Source organism: Pezoporus flaviventris, unplaced genomic scaffold (assembly GCF_033815535.1).
Source record: "Pezoporus flaviventris isolate CSIRO_AGI_PZ_B2104156 unplaced genomic scaffold, CSIRO_AGI_Pfla_v1 ptg000041l, whole genome shotgun sequence".
Taxonomy (NCBI): Eukaryota; Metazoa; Chordata; class Aves; order Psittaciformes; family Psittacidae; genus Pezoporus; species Pezoporus flaviventris.
Genome location: NW_026892589.1, coordinates 8,544,026 through 8,561,195, shown reverse-complemented (window position 1 = coordinate 8,561,195; position 17,170 = coordinate 8,544,026). Strand labels below are relative to the sequence as shown.

The 17,170-nt window shown below is 42.4% G+C and overlaps 1 protein-coding gene across 3 annotated transcripts in view; it reads right to left on the bottom strand.

Moving 5' to 3' along the window:
- Positions 1–16,847, bottom strand: part of GALNT9 (polypeptide N-acetylgalactosaminyltransferase 9) — a 225,730-nt gene extending 208,883 nt beyond the window's left edge. Inside the window, exons 1-2 of one of the 3 annotated variants that reach the window (XM_061466121.1) lie at positions 16,696–16,825; positions 485–618 (exon numbers count right to left, since the gene is read on the bottom strand). In XM_061466121.1, coding sequence (XP_061322105.1) covers positions 485–519 — 35 coding nt within the window. In that variant the 5' untranslated portion in view covers positions 520–618; positions 16,696–16,825. Of the gene's footprint in view, positions 1–484; positions 619–16,695 lie in introns of all 3 variants that reach the window. The other 2 variants (XM_061466120.1, XM_061466122.1) reach the window with 2 other exon arrangements.
- Positions 16,848–17,170: the final 323 nt, after the last annotated feature.

The window sequence follows — 17,170 nt, the reverse complement described above, 5'->3', positions numbered from 1 at the left end:
CTAGAGATTAGCACCAAAGCATCCTCATGTATAGATTATAACACCATTATCTGTATTTGGAACATGAGGCAGATTGCACTACCTCTAGATGCAAAAACCTGTTTATAAAATATATGATCTTTGTTCTTCCTTGGATCCTTTTCTAATGTACTGTGCTTGATAACACTATCTGATATTACAGTGTATTTCTCAATGCCAATTACAGGGCTGTGGTTTCCTTCTGAAGTATGCTTCTCATTGTTCATTAAAGCATGTTCTTATCTTTACAATTTCAAAGAATTAATCTTTCTCCACCCCCCACCCCCCTTTTGCTCTGTCTTTCCCTCTGCTCCAATGTGCAGCTGAATTTCTAATGAGATCTTAGTTTTTGGAAGCAGAATGGCAAGAGCATAACCCTCCTTGGGCAAGTGATGCTAGCCCAGAGAAGGCAGTCCACCTCATGAGGTGGTTAAACATTTGAGCTATCTGACGTGCACCTTTTTACCTGATGTCCATTACTAAGGCTGCTTGTATCTTCATGCTCAGACATAATTCCCTATGTACACCGCACCTAGCAAAGATTGCTCAGGTACGTCTGCTGCCAAGAACAGATCTGTGCTGCCCCCATTTCCAAATTTACTACCATGAAAAAAAAAACCAATATGAAAATTAGGTGAGATTCTTCACCAGGAAAACTCATCTGTCTCACAATTCAAGTGAATGAGCAGCTTATCCCAGCATACAATTACTTGCATTTCATCCTCAGTAATAACTGGGCTTTTGCTCTGGTTCCTTTTTCTGCTTTAAAGAACGAAGCACTGCCAAAAGCCTACTATTTTATCTGCATAAACAGTTTTTATCCTTATAAACAATTAGGTTGATTCATCAGAATCCTGAATCTTCTAAACAAAACTTAAAATAATAGTCCATTGCCTCACTTTAAACCATTTCAGAGACAAGCAAAGAGATTCAGAGAAGCCTAATTCAGGCAGAGGTGAGTACAAATTTACAAGTCAAGATGTACCCTAGACCCAGGAGAGAGATCTAAAAACATTTCAATACCCACCATAGCTGTGCTGGTAAATATTCCTTATGCAGAACTCATTACTAATTGGTTTGTGAAAGCAACTTTCTGGACAGAAGCAACCCTGATTTAAATGGGAAATGGCAACCCATAGATTATCCGTCAGTATCTGTTATTCCAGAAGTGCTCATGGGTGAGGATGAGCATTATCCCTCTTGTCCCTGGAGGGACACAGCTATATATGGCACTGAAGGACAGGACTGGAAGACCGAGAAGACCACCCAGGACTCATTCTGTGAGAACCCAGAAATCCGGCTCTCAACAGTGTTCTCCATTGTCTCTCTACTTTTTCTTACTTTCAGCCTCTATCATACTCTTAATACTCAAAATTCACACTGAGATATTGCAACAGGTAAAAACTTCAACCAGTTTCAGGACAGAAAGGCCTATTAATGTAATCTGCTACATAACACGGGCCGGGTGACATGACCCTTGCATTCTACTACAGATAAAAATTTCCTCTCTCTCCCCATCTGAAAGAAAATAGATTTTCTTCAGTTGTATTACTGGAAAGAAAAAAAACCCTGCTATTTTCTCAGTTCCTGGTCTTTATATGAGAGAGAAGTAAAATGGTACCCAAGAACGGATTCTGTCTATCGGAGGCATATAGACAACATCCGCCTTTTCTTTTTTTATTGCCTGACCTCTGCAGTATCACAGCTTCCCCAATTTTGTGAATTATTGTTATTTTTTATATTATTACAACTGCAGGAAGTTTCTATATAGACTAAAATGGATCACAGCTATCAAAAAGCATTTGTTACAACATTTTATTATACAACGTGAACAAAAGCACTGCAATCATAAGAATCATTTCAGGAACTGTATGCATTTAAGGACACCAAATCCTAGTACGAGGACTGCATCGTAAATTTAATCCAAGTCTCTTATTTGTAAGCTACTATATTCAATTCCTTTTTTTGCTTATCAGTTCCACTTGATAATGTCCAACAAATATATCTGAGACTGATAAGTGAGTTCTTTCTCTGGTTGACTCAATATCCAGACATCACCAGTTCAGGTTTCTTACCAAGCATCATCTTGAGCAAAGCCTTTCAATCCTCCCCAGTCCAATTTATCATTCAGCACGCAAAGCACATTAAAAGATTTCCACTGGATGTGTCTGGTGTTAGATCAGACTATCCATCCCTCTTGTCTGCTTCAACTACAAACGCTCTACAGCAAGGGTGTCTAGAAGTACACAAGGCACACAGTGGTGACATAGCTGTGCCATGAAAATAACCACCTGACGTTTAGCAACAACTTTATTTATAAATAAAGGTTTATTTACACATGGAACCACTTCCACTGCAAACATCGTAAGAATTACTACTCTAGTCTTGATTTTCTTGTATCTTAATCACAAGAGCAGGATTATCACAGCATCAGGTGAGTCTCATTTTGACTGTCTCCTCCAACATTCCTGATTCTAATGAGCCATCTGGATGACCCCTTTCTCTACAACTGACCTTACGGCAGCTTCTTAACATACAAAGCAATGCCAGTAACAAACTGTAACTACATAAGCTACTTCCAAGGTGAAAGGAGAGCAGTGAAACTACTTAAATGAGCAAAAATACTAGCTAGGTATATTCCTGCGCACTCCCAAATTACTTGGTAACTGGTACATTTCTTGCCACACAGCTATCCCACAGTGGTGTGTGCAGGCAAAGCATCTTGGATAATATCAGGCAAGCTGCTGTTGTCATGCAACAGCAGCAGACTCAGGCAGGGAGCCCTCAGAAAAGCAGGCACAGCCATTCTACACCCCACCATGCATCATCCTCCATGACTACGCTGATAGAGACGTGACAGCAGAAGACCGAGTTATAGCAGGGAATATGAAGAAGAATAAAGACTTAAAAAGGGAAGGAGGGAGAGAGGGGAAATCACAAGACTTTAAAAAGAAAGAGTGAGAAGCTGGGGGGAAAGCACTAAACGCAGAGTGTTGAACTGGAGGAAAGAGGTGAAAACTGCAGGGGGGGAAAGAACCAGAAAATTAATATCAGAAGAATAAAAAAGGCAAATTAAAAACAAGAGAAGAGATGACCAAAAGGAAGAGAATAAGAGGCTTAGTGTGATGGCTTCATTATTCTCTGAAAGCTCCTTTAGTCCTAATAACAGGAGAGATTAAAGATATTTCTTTCAACCATCAAATTTTTAGGATGTATTTCCTCCTACTGTACCTCATTTCAAATGTAATTTCTGCAAATATTAAATCAGAACCAGGGGATGCTTTTGCATTGGACTAAAACTGGGATAAAGTCTGGAGTAGGCAGCAAGTGACATGGTGCTGAACAAGGCATCATGGCATGCAAGGAGATTTTTGTTTTCTTGTTTATTTGCTTTATATCAAACAGACTCTGCATGTTGAAATAAAGACAAGATATTCCTCCTCTGTGGCATTTCTACCCTTTCCAAGTTGCATCAAATGGCTTCCACTGAAGTTAGAGGAAAAACATTACTGAAGGTTAGAGTCAAAATTCCTGACCCCATAAACAGTGGGAAAAGTATGTTTCTGCTCCCAAACACAGTTATCTCCTGAAGACTGAGAAGGAAACAGAAGCACTGAAAAATCCCAACCCAGTCCTTGGCGTACTTGGGATTTCCAGCACCTTACAGTGGAGGTGTTGCCACTGCCAGGGCATGGCCAACTGCCCAAAATCCTTCTAAATTTTGGCGAGAGCACTGACATGGAACCACAACACAGATCTTCAAACCATGCCTTGTCAGAAGAACGTTTTTTGTTACCAGTCTCCTCATTCACATCTTCACCTTTCTGGGTCATTGCCCAGGAACGGAGCAGGAAGCCCAGAGTGCTGGTAGCAAACCAGCGGGATGTAAAGTAACGTGGCCCTTGCCCATTCTCTGAGATGGCCATTGCCCTTATGGAGAATCGTTTCAGGAGACAAACTCCTCTGAAGCAATAGAAAGCACATCCATGACCGTAGAACGCAGGCCAGCCAATGAAACGAAAGCTTTAGATATGAAGGCAAATTACAAGGCAGGCTCTCATGCTTATTGCGTGAACATGCTCCGATTCATTAACAGAAACCAGTCAATTCCCTGCGGTACCTGCTGGGATAACAGAACAAAGGCATCTGTACTGACAGTCATTGGTAAATGGCTAATCAATCCCTCAGTGCTTCTTAATTAGTGACTGCAGGAGACACTTTTAATTGGCATCTGATACTTGATTTGAACAGACAAATAAGCTGCCTCTCAACCCTTTTTCCCCTATTAACTCCACTGAAGCTCCTGAAGAACACTTCTGAAGACCAGACCAAATCACCAGCTCCCTGCCACAGACTTGCTTGGCACCCTGAAGTATTTTATCATGATTTCAGTGCTGCTGCTGCATTGGAACACTGCATATGCTCTACTGGTTGCTCAATACGGCTTATATTAATACAAGTCGTAGGCTGTCACTGTTCAGAGAGTAGGTAGTTACAAGGAATGCATTGGTTACTTTATAACTGGAATAATTTATTATTGAACAAGCAAGTTCAACAAGGACTATAAAATCAATTTATAATTTTTATGCACTTCATCTGGGCTGAAAAATGGTTTTGTTCTCCACTATTTTCTGGCCAGACCTCTTCGACAGAAAAAGGGAGAATAAAGCTTTTAAAATTGCTTTTTGGTCAGCAATGCACTCTGGAAATCAAGATTAAAGATGACAGTTTTCAGATGCATAAGTTATGCTTACTTTGGTTTACGGACCTAAGGCCACCACGGTGTCAGGCATTCCATCGTGAAAGAAAACCATCCGAAGGTGAAAAAAAGAAACACGCTTTGACAGAGTCAGCTAAAAACTTGGGTGATTTGCATCAGCTGAAAAGCTAGTCCAGTTGTTTTCTGCTTCAAATCACTGCCTCACAAAGGCATGGTGCGGGGGGGTATTAACAGTTTCAAGAGGAATGGCAGTGCTGGAGAAAGGAAACAAGGAGTACTGAACTCTTCAGCGGCTGTGCCTGCAATTGCTATGCAAGACACAATCTGCACACCTTTCCAGGAACGTGAAATCCAATTAACACAGTTCTGGGAAGACTCGGTGCTCTAGTTCTGATGAAGATGTAAAGGTGCAATGACAGATTGTAAGAGTTACCTGGGCCTAACACCCCTAAAAGCCTTGTTAACACCAGCAAGATTTACTCAGCATGTGTCTGGCTGGTCAAGCTGAAGAGATAGCTCATCATCCCCACTGACAGCGTCTGGGCTTTGCACAGTATCACCAGATCAGGGGGAAGGAGGAAGGCACAGATATCTGGCAAGATAGCCCATTACAGTAAAGTTTATTCAGGGTGTAACGCTAAGATACTGATCTCTCCTCATGCATCTATGAGCTGTTAGGGGATTAATACATCACTGTCACCAGACCGCCCTGCTCAAATCCAGATCCATTCTATGGTGCTGCAGTTACAGAACTAACAGTCACACCTGCTCCAGCACCCAAGCTATCTGCCACTGCCACTTTACACATTGTTTCACATCACACATATGCTTATTATTTATTAAAAGGCAATCTGAGTTATCCTTACCAATGATTAACATTAGTGCAATGCCCTCTGTTCACAATCAGCCCTTTTCAAGGCCTTGTTATTTACCACCAAACCAGTTCATCATATCACAATCACCCTCTAATACTTTACAGTCTGAACTGTTGCATGGCTTGGAAATACAACTACTCTAATGTTTTTGATTAATTTCCATAACATTCAGCCTCTTGGAATCAAACATCCTATAAGGCTGCTGCACCAGCATCCCAACAGCATACAGTGGAGAAGAGTGACGAACATGGTGCAAAGCCAGTCACACACACGCTATTCCCTTCTGAACAGAACCTATTGCTGTTTTCTTCACCACGTAAAGGTGGAAATCCTGTGTTTGACACATGGCTGCTTCAGCCAGAGGGAAAGGAGATGAGAAGACACTGTTCCAAAGAACATGTAGCTCCAAAACCTAAAACTTTAGCTGAAGTTTGGCAGGTAAAGGAAGAACTGAAGTGTTGGGGAAGCTCTGACCCCAGAAGTCGGTGGCAGATAACAGGCTCACCCAAAAGTTCAAGTTTTGCAGGATCATTTATCACTGCGACAGCAGCTTGCAGTAAGAAAAGTTCAAACCGTGTAAAGCATCAGCACTACACAGTCTTTCTGCACAGGAGGAGGACACCTCTCTCCAGGTGTTTTAGCAGTGGATTTTCAATGTCCTACTTATCAAGCTATTTAACACAACGACACATCTGAGAGAGAGGCTTAAAACAGCAATCCACAAAAGATATAGAGGAAGATACCAATGTGAATAAGTCAAGCATTTTCTTCCCCCTTCCTGCTACTCATTGGCTTCCCCTTACTCAAATCTACCGTGCCTGCAAACTCTTCAATAGGGAAATACCCCAAATTCATTGTGTGCCTGAAGAGACAGTCTGAGAACTGTGAGAGAAATACTGAGGTAAGCTCTCCCATTGTGTGAATTTCAGAAGCATATGGGCCATCAATGTAGGAGGAAAGACAGCTTTCTATGGAAAGGGGAAGGGATGGGGATCCTCATTTAGACTATTTCAATTTCCTTTTTCACCACTAAAGCAGACCTCAAATTTGTTCATCTTAGAACACTTAGCAGAGAAAAGGAGATGGGCAAGAGAAGCCCTGAATAGGAAGCAAGAGAATTTCAGAGCTATTCAACAGAAAAGTAAACAGTTTAAGTTAAATGGTAGATCTGTTACAAGAAAGGCTTTGGAGATAAACAAGCACAACCACATGCATTGCTATTTTCAAGTGAAAATCTCTGCTTCCAATTCCAGTTTGGAAGCTGAAGAATTGTTGCTGAAAGCAGAAATGTTACGGTTTGGAAGTGCCTTGCCCAGGGAAATGGCTGCTCTGGTTTGACCTCCTATGGACCAGAACTCAGCTGGACAACACCATCAATGACACCTCACAATTCCTCCTTATGCACAACCAAGAGGACAAAGGCATTTGCAAGAGTCGCCCAGCTCAGGAGCTCCAGGCAGCCATAACAGAGATTAGAAAAGTTATTCCACTAAATGGAAACGGCTACAAAATATACGACCAAACCTATTTTGTGAGGAGCGGTGATGAGTCAAGTCCCTTTAACTCGCACACAGGCACGTTTCTGCTGAAAGCCATTCAAGCTAGGGTCCCTGCTGAGCAACACTGGTCTCCCCACATGCTCTCACCTCCACGCTGCTCTGCTCTCTGCTTCAGTAACTATATGCAGAGCAAAGGGATCTGCATCTGTTTGGCAGGATGCTGTCGCTGGTCTGACAGATATAAGCCTTTCAGCAGAGGTCTTACCATCAGAGACGTATCTGCCAGCTCTAGTCATCTTGAGAAAGACACAACTAGGGTATGGCATTATTTAACAACTCTCACTCCCAAAGTCCAGCTTTGTGTGTGTCCTTTTCAAATCAACCAAAGACTTCTCTCTACCGCTACGCCATTTAGATGAAATGGTGCAATGACACAATCGGCACCTGAAGGGAGGTCTGAACACTCTGAAAATGTAATTACTCCAAAATTGGGCAACGAACTGTACGAATTTTCCCCCATCAGATCACACAGAGCACTGCTTTTAGATTCAAGTGCAAAAGTAATTTCCTCAGCCTAGCTTTCCCCCAGCAGCTCACTGATGAAACTTCACAACTCTTAAGGGAAAGACTGCAGTGATGCTGGAAAATGCAGCTATAGGATGCAGACACGTGTCATGGCTTTAATCTGGCTAGCACAGGTTGGGAGCTGTGAAACTTCAACAGGGCACATTTTATAACAGACCACTGGAGCCCACCTGCAGGCACAGATACTCATGCAACACCCTAGAGACTGGGCCACATAACTGCCCTCAAGACCTAAACTGTTTAGAACAGAGCTGGCTGCAGGCACGCTGCACATCTTCAATCTCACCTCTAAATACCACATTAAACACTGAGGAGTAATGACAGTCTAGCACTGAGCAGACACCGAGACATTTCAGCATTGCAACGCACTTTGCCCTGACAGTTTTAGCCAGGGAAGGCTGCAGATGGGGGAATGATGCTGCATACAAAGTGGGATTTGTCTGTCATAGATTTAGGGTCTATATAATTTAAAGTCATGCACACTTACAGTGTCTGGCTTTTGTTGTTATACTTTCCAAGGGCTTTTTAAATGGCTCCGAGAAACATTTATAGGGTGAAAAATGGACTAAGACCTGGACTCCCCAAGATATTTCAGCAATAATGGATTAAAAAATTACCAAGGAAAGGCTAGAAATCATTTCTTAAATAGTCTCAAAGGTAATGAAATAAAACCCCTTGAAAGACAAATAGGAACATGAAGGCCTGAATATTACTATTTCTGCTTTAATCAGGTTCCTGAGAGACCTAAATCCACTAATGCTAATTAGCAATAAACAATAATAGCACTTACATGACCTATTCAACTCCGAGATGTTACAGGCACTCATTTATAAGTGCATAGCAGACCAGTGAGACAGGTCCTACTCTTCAGTATCACCGATATTGGCTAAAATTGGAATTTCTATTCCAGGAGAAATGCTCACTGAGTGTAGCTTCTGGTCCAAACTGCAATAATTCTGTTGAAAACTTCATTTTGCAGGCATTTTTAAACACACTCTGCTTCATTTTAATTGACAAATCATGAAAATAATCGATGTCAATCAATATCAGGTCTGTTCCACAACTTTGCAGCCCTGTAAGCTGATCTTTTTCAAGTACTTCAACTCCTTTTTCTTTCAAACTCTAGTTTCATCTAACTGACGCATGCTGCAAAGTTCAGTTCTGATAAAGCTGGTTTTTATAGAAGAAAAATGTGCTGGTCCCAAAGAAACCGTTGCAGCTGCAGCAGGAAGGATGGGGATCATGGATTCATTTAGCGCCTCATTTTCGGAATCAAATACATCCAGGTATTATTCAGCTGCATTACTACCAAAAATGGAAGATTCAGACAGACCTGAGGAATTAGCAAGCATGAAAATAGCCTGAGCCACACAGGGACACAGGCAGCAGGGTGACATGCTCATTTTCAATAGAGAGTTGCCCCAGGAGGAAGTTTAATTTCAGCCATCCTGCTAAGCTAAAGGGCACTTCCATGTAACCCCTACCACGGGGAATTCCTTTCCTCCAAGCACTTGCCTAACACCTGATTGCTTTGCAGTGATTAGTAGCAGGGGCTGTTCACTTCTCGGATGCCTATTCAAAAGTTATTAATAACACACACACACAAATTAGCCTGTCTTAATTATGTCTCCATCAAACGCAATCACGCTGGCTTAAACGTGCAGCTCAGCCACCCTGTGCATCAAAGTGCAATCCTCCAAGCAAAATGTTTACCAAGGCGAATAACCCAGAGCAGTGGAAAACCAGTGTCACATGAAAAATTAAGAGCCTTGGTGTTTCTAAAAGCATTCCAAACAGTGGGGGAAAAGCAATCAAAACGCATTAGCAGAGAAGGGTATTCACACCTCCCCTCAACCCTGGTTTAAGCTATAAAAGCAAACGCTGCATGAGCAAAACAGATAAAGCCTGAATGGGCAGGATTCATTAGGAAACAAAATCGTAATGGGGAAAGCTGTGGTGCTTTCCCCCCCCACCCCTGCAAGTTTCAGTTCAGGAAGCGGCCACTTACAAACAAAACACTCCAAAAATCCTAGCAAGGGATGACATCTCCTTGTCTTTCTTTGAGTAATGAACCTATTTTCTTGTTCCTGGAAGATAAGGCAAGTTTTGACTATGAGAAATACAGGAGAAAGTTCTCTATTATAGGTATAGGTCAGCTAGAGAACAGAGGCAGAAAATTGCACTCCAGCAGTGATACAGAGTTGTGGAAGATAAGTTTTCCAGATGCCCTGCTACACTCTTTTTCATTTCTGGAATTTCAAGGGCAGGTGCCAAAAGACAAGGCTCTGATGGGTGTTCATTCATTTCATAGATAAGGGGAATGGATAGTTTATTTACCAGAATAAACTATGCACTGGTAAAAGGCTACTCCCTGTTCAGTAACACTGTCAATTGGCAATACTTTCAATTTCTCTTGCATCCTTACTGTTGGATTGGGAGGAAAGTTGTACTGGGAGGAAAATCAAAAGACAGCACTGATGCGAGGAATTGTCCCTTTCTGCATAAGTATTTAACAAAAAAGTAAGTCCCAAAACCAAAACCAATTTCACCACATAATGAAATATAAAGCACGTCCTGGGTTTTACAAAAGCCTCCAGAACCAAATTAATGAGACAACTCTATTTAGAAAGAAAAAGAAAACTTCTGAAGTATTTGCAGCTTCCTCCTGGTTTGGACGTCTCAGATCACACACTGGTTTTCTGTTTGTTTCTTGTCTAACACAGAGGGTTGAGATGTTGTTTAGGCACATTCTGCCATCAATAACCATCCTCAGCCATATGTCACTGATGCAATTCCAGATAAACTTTCCGAAGTTGAACAGTGTTAAATAACGATGATTCCTTGTTTTCCTCTTTCTATTCACTTGGCTCTTGCATTTGACAATGACAATATCATAAACAACTGTCTCCTTGTCATCTGAAGAACTCTACTTGGAAAATTCACCCTTTTCAAATAACACTGTATTTGTAGCTATGAGGCAGGTTTATTTATACTCTTCCTTTCTTTTGATATTGATGAAATACTATTAGCCCTTAAGAAACCATTTGTGACTCAAACAGCAAAGGATTTAGTGATGCCCTTGATCTTCCTAAGCAATCAGTCATAAGCACAGATAAGCCTCACACCCATGCAAATTTAAGTTTTGGTATTCTTACTCGGACATAAGATGCTGACATTTTCGTAACACTTGTAAGATTAAATCCTTCCTTCATCCTCGGAAACCAGGGAATAATCCACTGCTAGGGTAAGTGCTGCCCTTCATACTCACGTCAAGTACGTAGCTCCATAGCTGCTCTGTTCAAGTATCTTACCAGAAGTCAGGTTAGGAGTGACAGAACCTCACTATCACATACCTCAAGGTCTCCATCATCTCCTGTATTGTGCCCATGCTCTTGATCCTGTCAGGACCAGCCCTCACTTCTGCTGAAAACCAGGAAGGTAATATACAAATATGACACTATCTGACATACGTTAGATCATGTAGAGCACATACCTAATTAGAAACTGCGTTAAGTGACATGTTTGCAACATGCTCTCTCCCCTAAGAGTGGATGACACATCAGCCACGTTCCTGAGCACATCCACTGACTGTTTTCCTATGGAGGCAGTTCTGAACTCAGAAACTGCCTGTGAAAGCTTCAGTTCCTCCGGTTTGTCTTACTCTCCTTTCACTCAGATACCACCAGAATTTGCTCAGGAAGCCACGCACACTTCTGGGAAGAGGCACCAAGGACAACAGGACTTGGGGAATGCATTTTAACACCAAGTAATGGTGTCTTTCCATTAGTTATTTTCTTGGAACTAGTCACACATCAGCAGCTGACGCTCCGTAAAAACAAAACCAAGCTAAAGTCTCTGCTCTGATCTCTTTACAGTACAATTCCAGATAGGGAATGAGCACTCCAAATTTATGCAGTGACATATTTCGAATGTTGATGGCTCTCAAAGGTACTCTGCATGGCAATTGCCCTTTTGTTTAAGAAAAAAAATTAGCGAAACTAACAAAGCAAGAAGTATCACTTTGGGCCACTTCTAATGCAGTGAATTACACAAGTCTGAATGAAGCTGGAACGTATCCCATAAGGATGCATTAATTCCGCATACTCCAAATCCAGCAGCGTTGAACAGATTTATCAGGAACAGACAATTCAGACCGTAAGAGTGATTTAAGATGGTGCACCACAGGGGCACGTATGCTGAGCCTCTCCTTAACTGGCTAATTTTTTTCAGCTGAGCTATCACTGACTCCGTCATATTTCATTCCTGTAGAAACCCTGCTTGGAAACAGCGTGAAGGAGAATGCCCCTTTCTGTGCCTCTGTGAAAGAATCTGTTACAAGTTGCCTTGCGGCACAAGATGATTGCAAGTATTGGCAATGCTGTTCTGAAGTCCCTACCATGATACGCACAGAAACAAAGAAACACAGTTTTAACACCTTGATTCTGAGCAGGGAGCACCAACCAAAACCTTGGCGCTGGTTCCACAGTTAAGGGTTTGCCCGATCTTCCTTCAGAGCTCAGAGAACACCCAAAAGGCTGAAGACCTCCTGCAAATCCAGAAACCTTCAGGAAACCCTCAGCTTTCTCACCTACCCGGGCAGCTCCAGGGCCACACTGTGAACAAGGCTAACTGGCTCATTTTAACCACAAGCCCCTGTGTGTGGGCAGTTCTATCACGTCCATCATCAGGGTATTGTTTCCACTTAACCTTCGCATTTCCCCTTTCTCACAACTGATACAGGTTAGAAAGGCCAGATTTAGCTGACTGTTCACAGCATTTATCGATCTGAAGAGGTTATTACGATAGACTGCAAGTTCACAAAGTGTCTTGCACTCCAGCTCTGATTTTCATAAAGCTATAGATTTTGATTACTGCTGCCCTGTATAGGTGCATTGAGCTAATAGTTGCAATGAGCTACCCAATTCAGCCCAGCTAAAAGCAGAGCCCCAGTGAGAACTCTTATTAGAGTGCTGTCTCCTCTGAGCATTGCTTAGCATTTTGCCTTTGTAGAAATACAGGTATTTAATTATGCAAACAGAGATGAGGCAACTTCACGTTGAAGAGCTATAGATTCAGCTACACTACACCAGTGCTGGTATCTGGATTTTCAATATAGATGCAGCCCAAGCATTCAACAATCAAGTATCGTCCATGAAGTATCTGCGTCTCACCAGAGCACTGACAGGATCCCCAGAGGACCTCACCGATGCTACCATTCCTCCTTTGATCTAGATCAGACTGGCAGCCTGCTGCAAAATGAGCTTGGGCTATGCTCATGGCATTGCTGCTGTTACCTCAGGAAAGCCCAGCCCTGCTGATATTCATCATTTCTACCCACCAAAGCAACGAAGAAGCAGTCTTTTTAACATTTCCCATTGAGAAGGCCAAGTAAAAAAGCTCAGGTATAGCAACAGTTCATAGAACTGCACTACAAGCAGTGTACACGCATTAAGCTTTGGTGACAGAGCAACAAGGGATGCTTGGCATTCAAACCCCAAGCCCAATACAGTACTTCCTAGGCCTGACTTCTGGACAAGCTGTCCTTCCTTGTGATACTCCTCCTTTACCTTGCTTAAGACGAGCCCCTCAATGCCACATGGGCAGAACAACCCAGACACTGAATTCTGCCTGAACATCTTTGATGCTTAATGGTGCTCAAGCCATTTTCATCAGTGCAGTTTTGAAGTACAGAAACAATTTAATTCAGATGAAGTTACAGCAAGGAAAATTAAGATTAATCCCTTCATGTGTCACACCCACAGTTGTCTTCCTTCCAACAAGGATATCTATCAATACTACAACAGTTCAAGTTAACAAAGAAAAAAAAACCCTGACACAATACTACTTTGATAAGAGATTGTAGCTAGGTTGGTGACCAGGACTGATGATCTTTAACATTCTTACCTCTATTGGGCCATGCTGGGCATAGAGTGTCAACTTCCCTCTCCACATGATTACAGAACTGGCTTATAATTCAGCACACAGGGTAGGCTTGAATGCCACATATCATATTTTTCTTTCTCTTATCGTGATATCCATGGGTCTAGCAAGAGATATCAGCTCCACCTAACACACTGCTGAGATTTTCTCACATAGTTACTTAGATAGATAAATCTCCATCCTCAAACAGCTACGACACTAACAGGATGAAATACTAGCCTATACCATGATTGCCTCTCACTGTATTTTACCTTGTGTCTTACATGGTATTTTTATTCGCTTGGACAAAAATACTATAAACTAGATTGGATTTTCCTGAAAAGACAAAAACACACACACCCCCTGAAGGATTGCTGTGGAACATTTTCCCTGTGGTGATCAACCTGCACTGGAAGATGTTAAGGTTTCTGATCACAAGACTTCTTAAAACCCCTCAACTGTGCTCACAGGAAAGACACAAATCTCCACTTTTATTTGCTTGGTTGGTGCTTTATTTTTCTTTCAAGATTCTGCTGAGTCTGCTTGGCTCATGGCCAAGGGATGCATTTTGCCTCTCTATTTGTAAGTTAAGAATGGCCATATTCAAGTTGATGGGGAACAGGATGGTAGAGAAACAGACTATTAAATAAGCCCATTTCCTTAGCAACAGTCTCTCTTTCTCCAGCACTTTTAAAACCCTGGTTTTCAGTACCAGTCCATGCTGACACAAACATTCTGCCTCTTGACCTAAAGCAGATCAGAGCTGTGTCAACACCAAGCATCAAATTCAGATGGGGTAAATTGCTCTGAACCTCACTTCCTTATAACCTGCCCTTAAGCTGCCATTGCTTCATATTCCAGGACAAATCACTAGCCAGAGGGACCTGTAGCATTTAGTGCGGATGAGCCTTGCCCCAGAGGGCACCTGGACTTTTACAGTACCTTACGTGTTACCCAACCAATGACATCCCTAACTAAGGCCAAGTGAAAGCTTAATCCTGAATGTGACTGGTTTCCAAAAAAGAAGACAATTATCCCCAGGCAGACAGTGTACCTGGTCAGGATACAAAAGTTTCTGTGCTTAACACAAAGCCTTTGGTAGGAACGGAGACAGTATTTCTCTGCTCCTAGGGCAACTAATCAGTGCTCAGAGCTGTGTTCAAACATCTTTCCCCAATGCCAGATATCTCAGCTACTGCTTCACACTGAACTTTCCATAAACCTAAAATCTGTGATGTCTGTCTCTACAACTTAACAGAGCAAAAGCTAAATCCCTTCTCAGAAGGGAAACAAAGTGATCAAAACACAAAGGGATGTAATTAAGGAACAAGTCTTCATTTATCAGTATCATCGCTAGGAACAGGTAAAACCCCACAAGGAGGTCCTAAGAGTCAAGTACTTACACAAGCCTGATCAACCCTTAATCACTCCAGCCCAAACAATTGGAAACAGATGCTCCAGATCCCTAGTCACCCCCTTCACATGTGCCAGGTGATCCCTGACCTAGCACTAACAGAAGACCGCACCTTTTATGATTGGAGATGAACTGCTCACAACTCAAACCTGCGCACCAGTGGCTGCAGAGCAAGGCACAGGGCTAGGGAAATGAACAGCGCTGCTGCAATACAGCAAACCTTTCACTTGGATCCAGGAGCCACACTAAAGCCACACTGTTCTGCTGGGCCTCCCCACTGGATCTGCAACTCACTAATTACCAGATCAGTCTCAGGACTACTGGCACTAATTAACACTGCAGTCTAATTAATCAGAAAGCCAGATTCCACTGAAGAGCTTTTGTGCAGCTATTTCTGCCAGGTGCAATGGAGGAGGGTTTTCTGTGGTTGGGTTTGGCTTTCTTGACAGCTCATTCTGCTCTGAACTAGCAGCAAGATTAATAGTCTTTGACAGGAGTAGAATTGATCACTTCCTATTAAACAGCTTTCTGTACTTTTTAGCATTGCTCTTGCCAAACTCAAGCACGTACCTTCCCCCTGGCCTTGTATTTTACTCTCAAAACAGTGTTTTTTTCACATGACAATAATCAATATGTTAACTGTTGCTTGCCATAGATCTTTCCATCTCTAGCCTACGAGCTGCTTGAGCTGAACAAAGGAGTCATCCCGTGATGAATTTTAAAGACTGAGGTATCTGCTGTGCCTCCAGTGCTGGAACTAAACTCAGCCTGCCCGCAAACTCATGTTAAATCACAGCTGTGCTCTTCAGTTTAGCTCAACTATCACTTCTTCAGGGACAATCACATTTCTTTCACTGTGCTGATGGCATTTCAAGGACAAACATGTTCAACTTGGCCTTGCAAGAGGTCAGGACCAAGTGCAGCCCCGGACTTTACAGGAGTCTAAAATACTCACAGCAGAGTGTAGATTCTCTGCTGCCCAGGCACTAGGTAGGTATGAATGTCACTGCTAACACTTCATGTGAAACCCTTTCCCTCTCACATACTCTAAATGGACATTTGGCTTCCCAGACACCACTCTTTCCCCATCAAACATGTGAAACTCTGCTCCTATGATGGTAAAACAAAAGACTATTATGTCATACTGCCTGGCCTCCTGTATCTCCCCGAACCTCTACTTAAACAAGCCGAAGTGGACAAAGTACCCCTTCTGGAACATTCTCAAATTGCTCTCCGGACAATATTAATTTAGCCACATGGGAGAGAACTTATTTTTACCAAAGCAGTGATTTTTGGTAGATGTGAATGAACATGAGTACTGGCTACCTGAACTAAAAATAAACTGTGAAATACGCAACAGACCATAAACACAACCTGCCTTTAAATAATCCTCCTTCCATACTGTAGCTCCTCCACATCTCTATGCAGGGTTATCATAATCCTTAGTCCTACAATCTATTATTAAGGTGCTTTGTTAGCTGTTTGTACTTTGTACTGCTTAAATAATTCAAATGCAAGCAACTAGAACATTACACCAACCTACACTAAAGAGGCTTACAGCTGACATGGCTTTAAGCAATTACAGCACAGTTCAGTCACACAGTATTCCACCAGTCCAACACTTTAAGTCCCCATCCAGCAGGACTTCAGGCTATAGTATCCTACCTGATTCTATGGAACAGAAGGAGATCGTGCCACCAGTGACCAGTTTGGAAAAGTACACGCATTCAATAAGATGAAATCCAGGTAAGCTCCAAGGTAAAACCCAGCAAGACACCCTCCTGCTCTGGCTGTTCTGGAAGCTCTGATTCTCTTAATGACCTGCAGGTGCTGAGCAGGTCTTAAATACCACAGGTAATGTGGCAAGTGATAGTGCAGGCCTGCAAACTAGCACAGGGCTTAATCCTGACACTTTTAATGAGTCAAGACAAACAAAAGTTAACCCTTATCTTGCTGGAATCTACACAGGGTAATGCAGAATAGGTTGGGTTGGAAGGGACCTTTAAAGGTCATCCAGTCCAACTCCTCTGCAATGAGCAGGGACATCAACTAGATCAGTTTGCCCAGAACCACATCCTGCCTGGCCTTGGATGTCTTCAGGGTTGGCACACCTACCACTTCTCTGGCAACCTATGCCAGT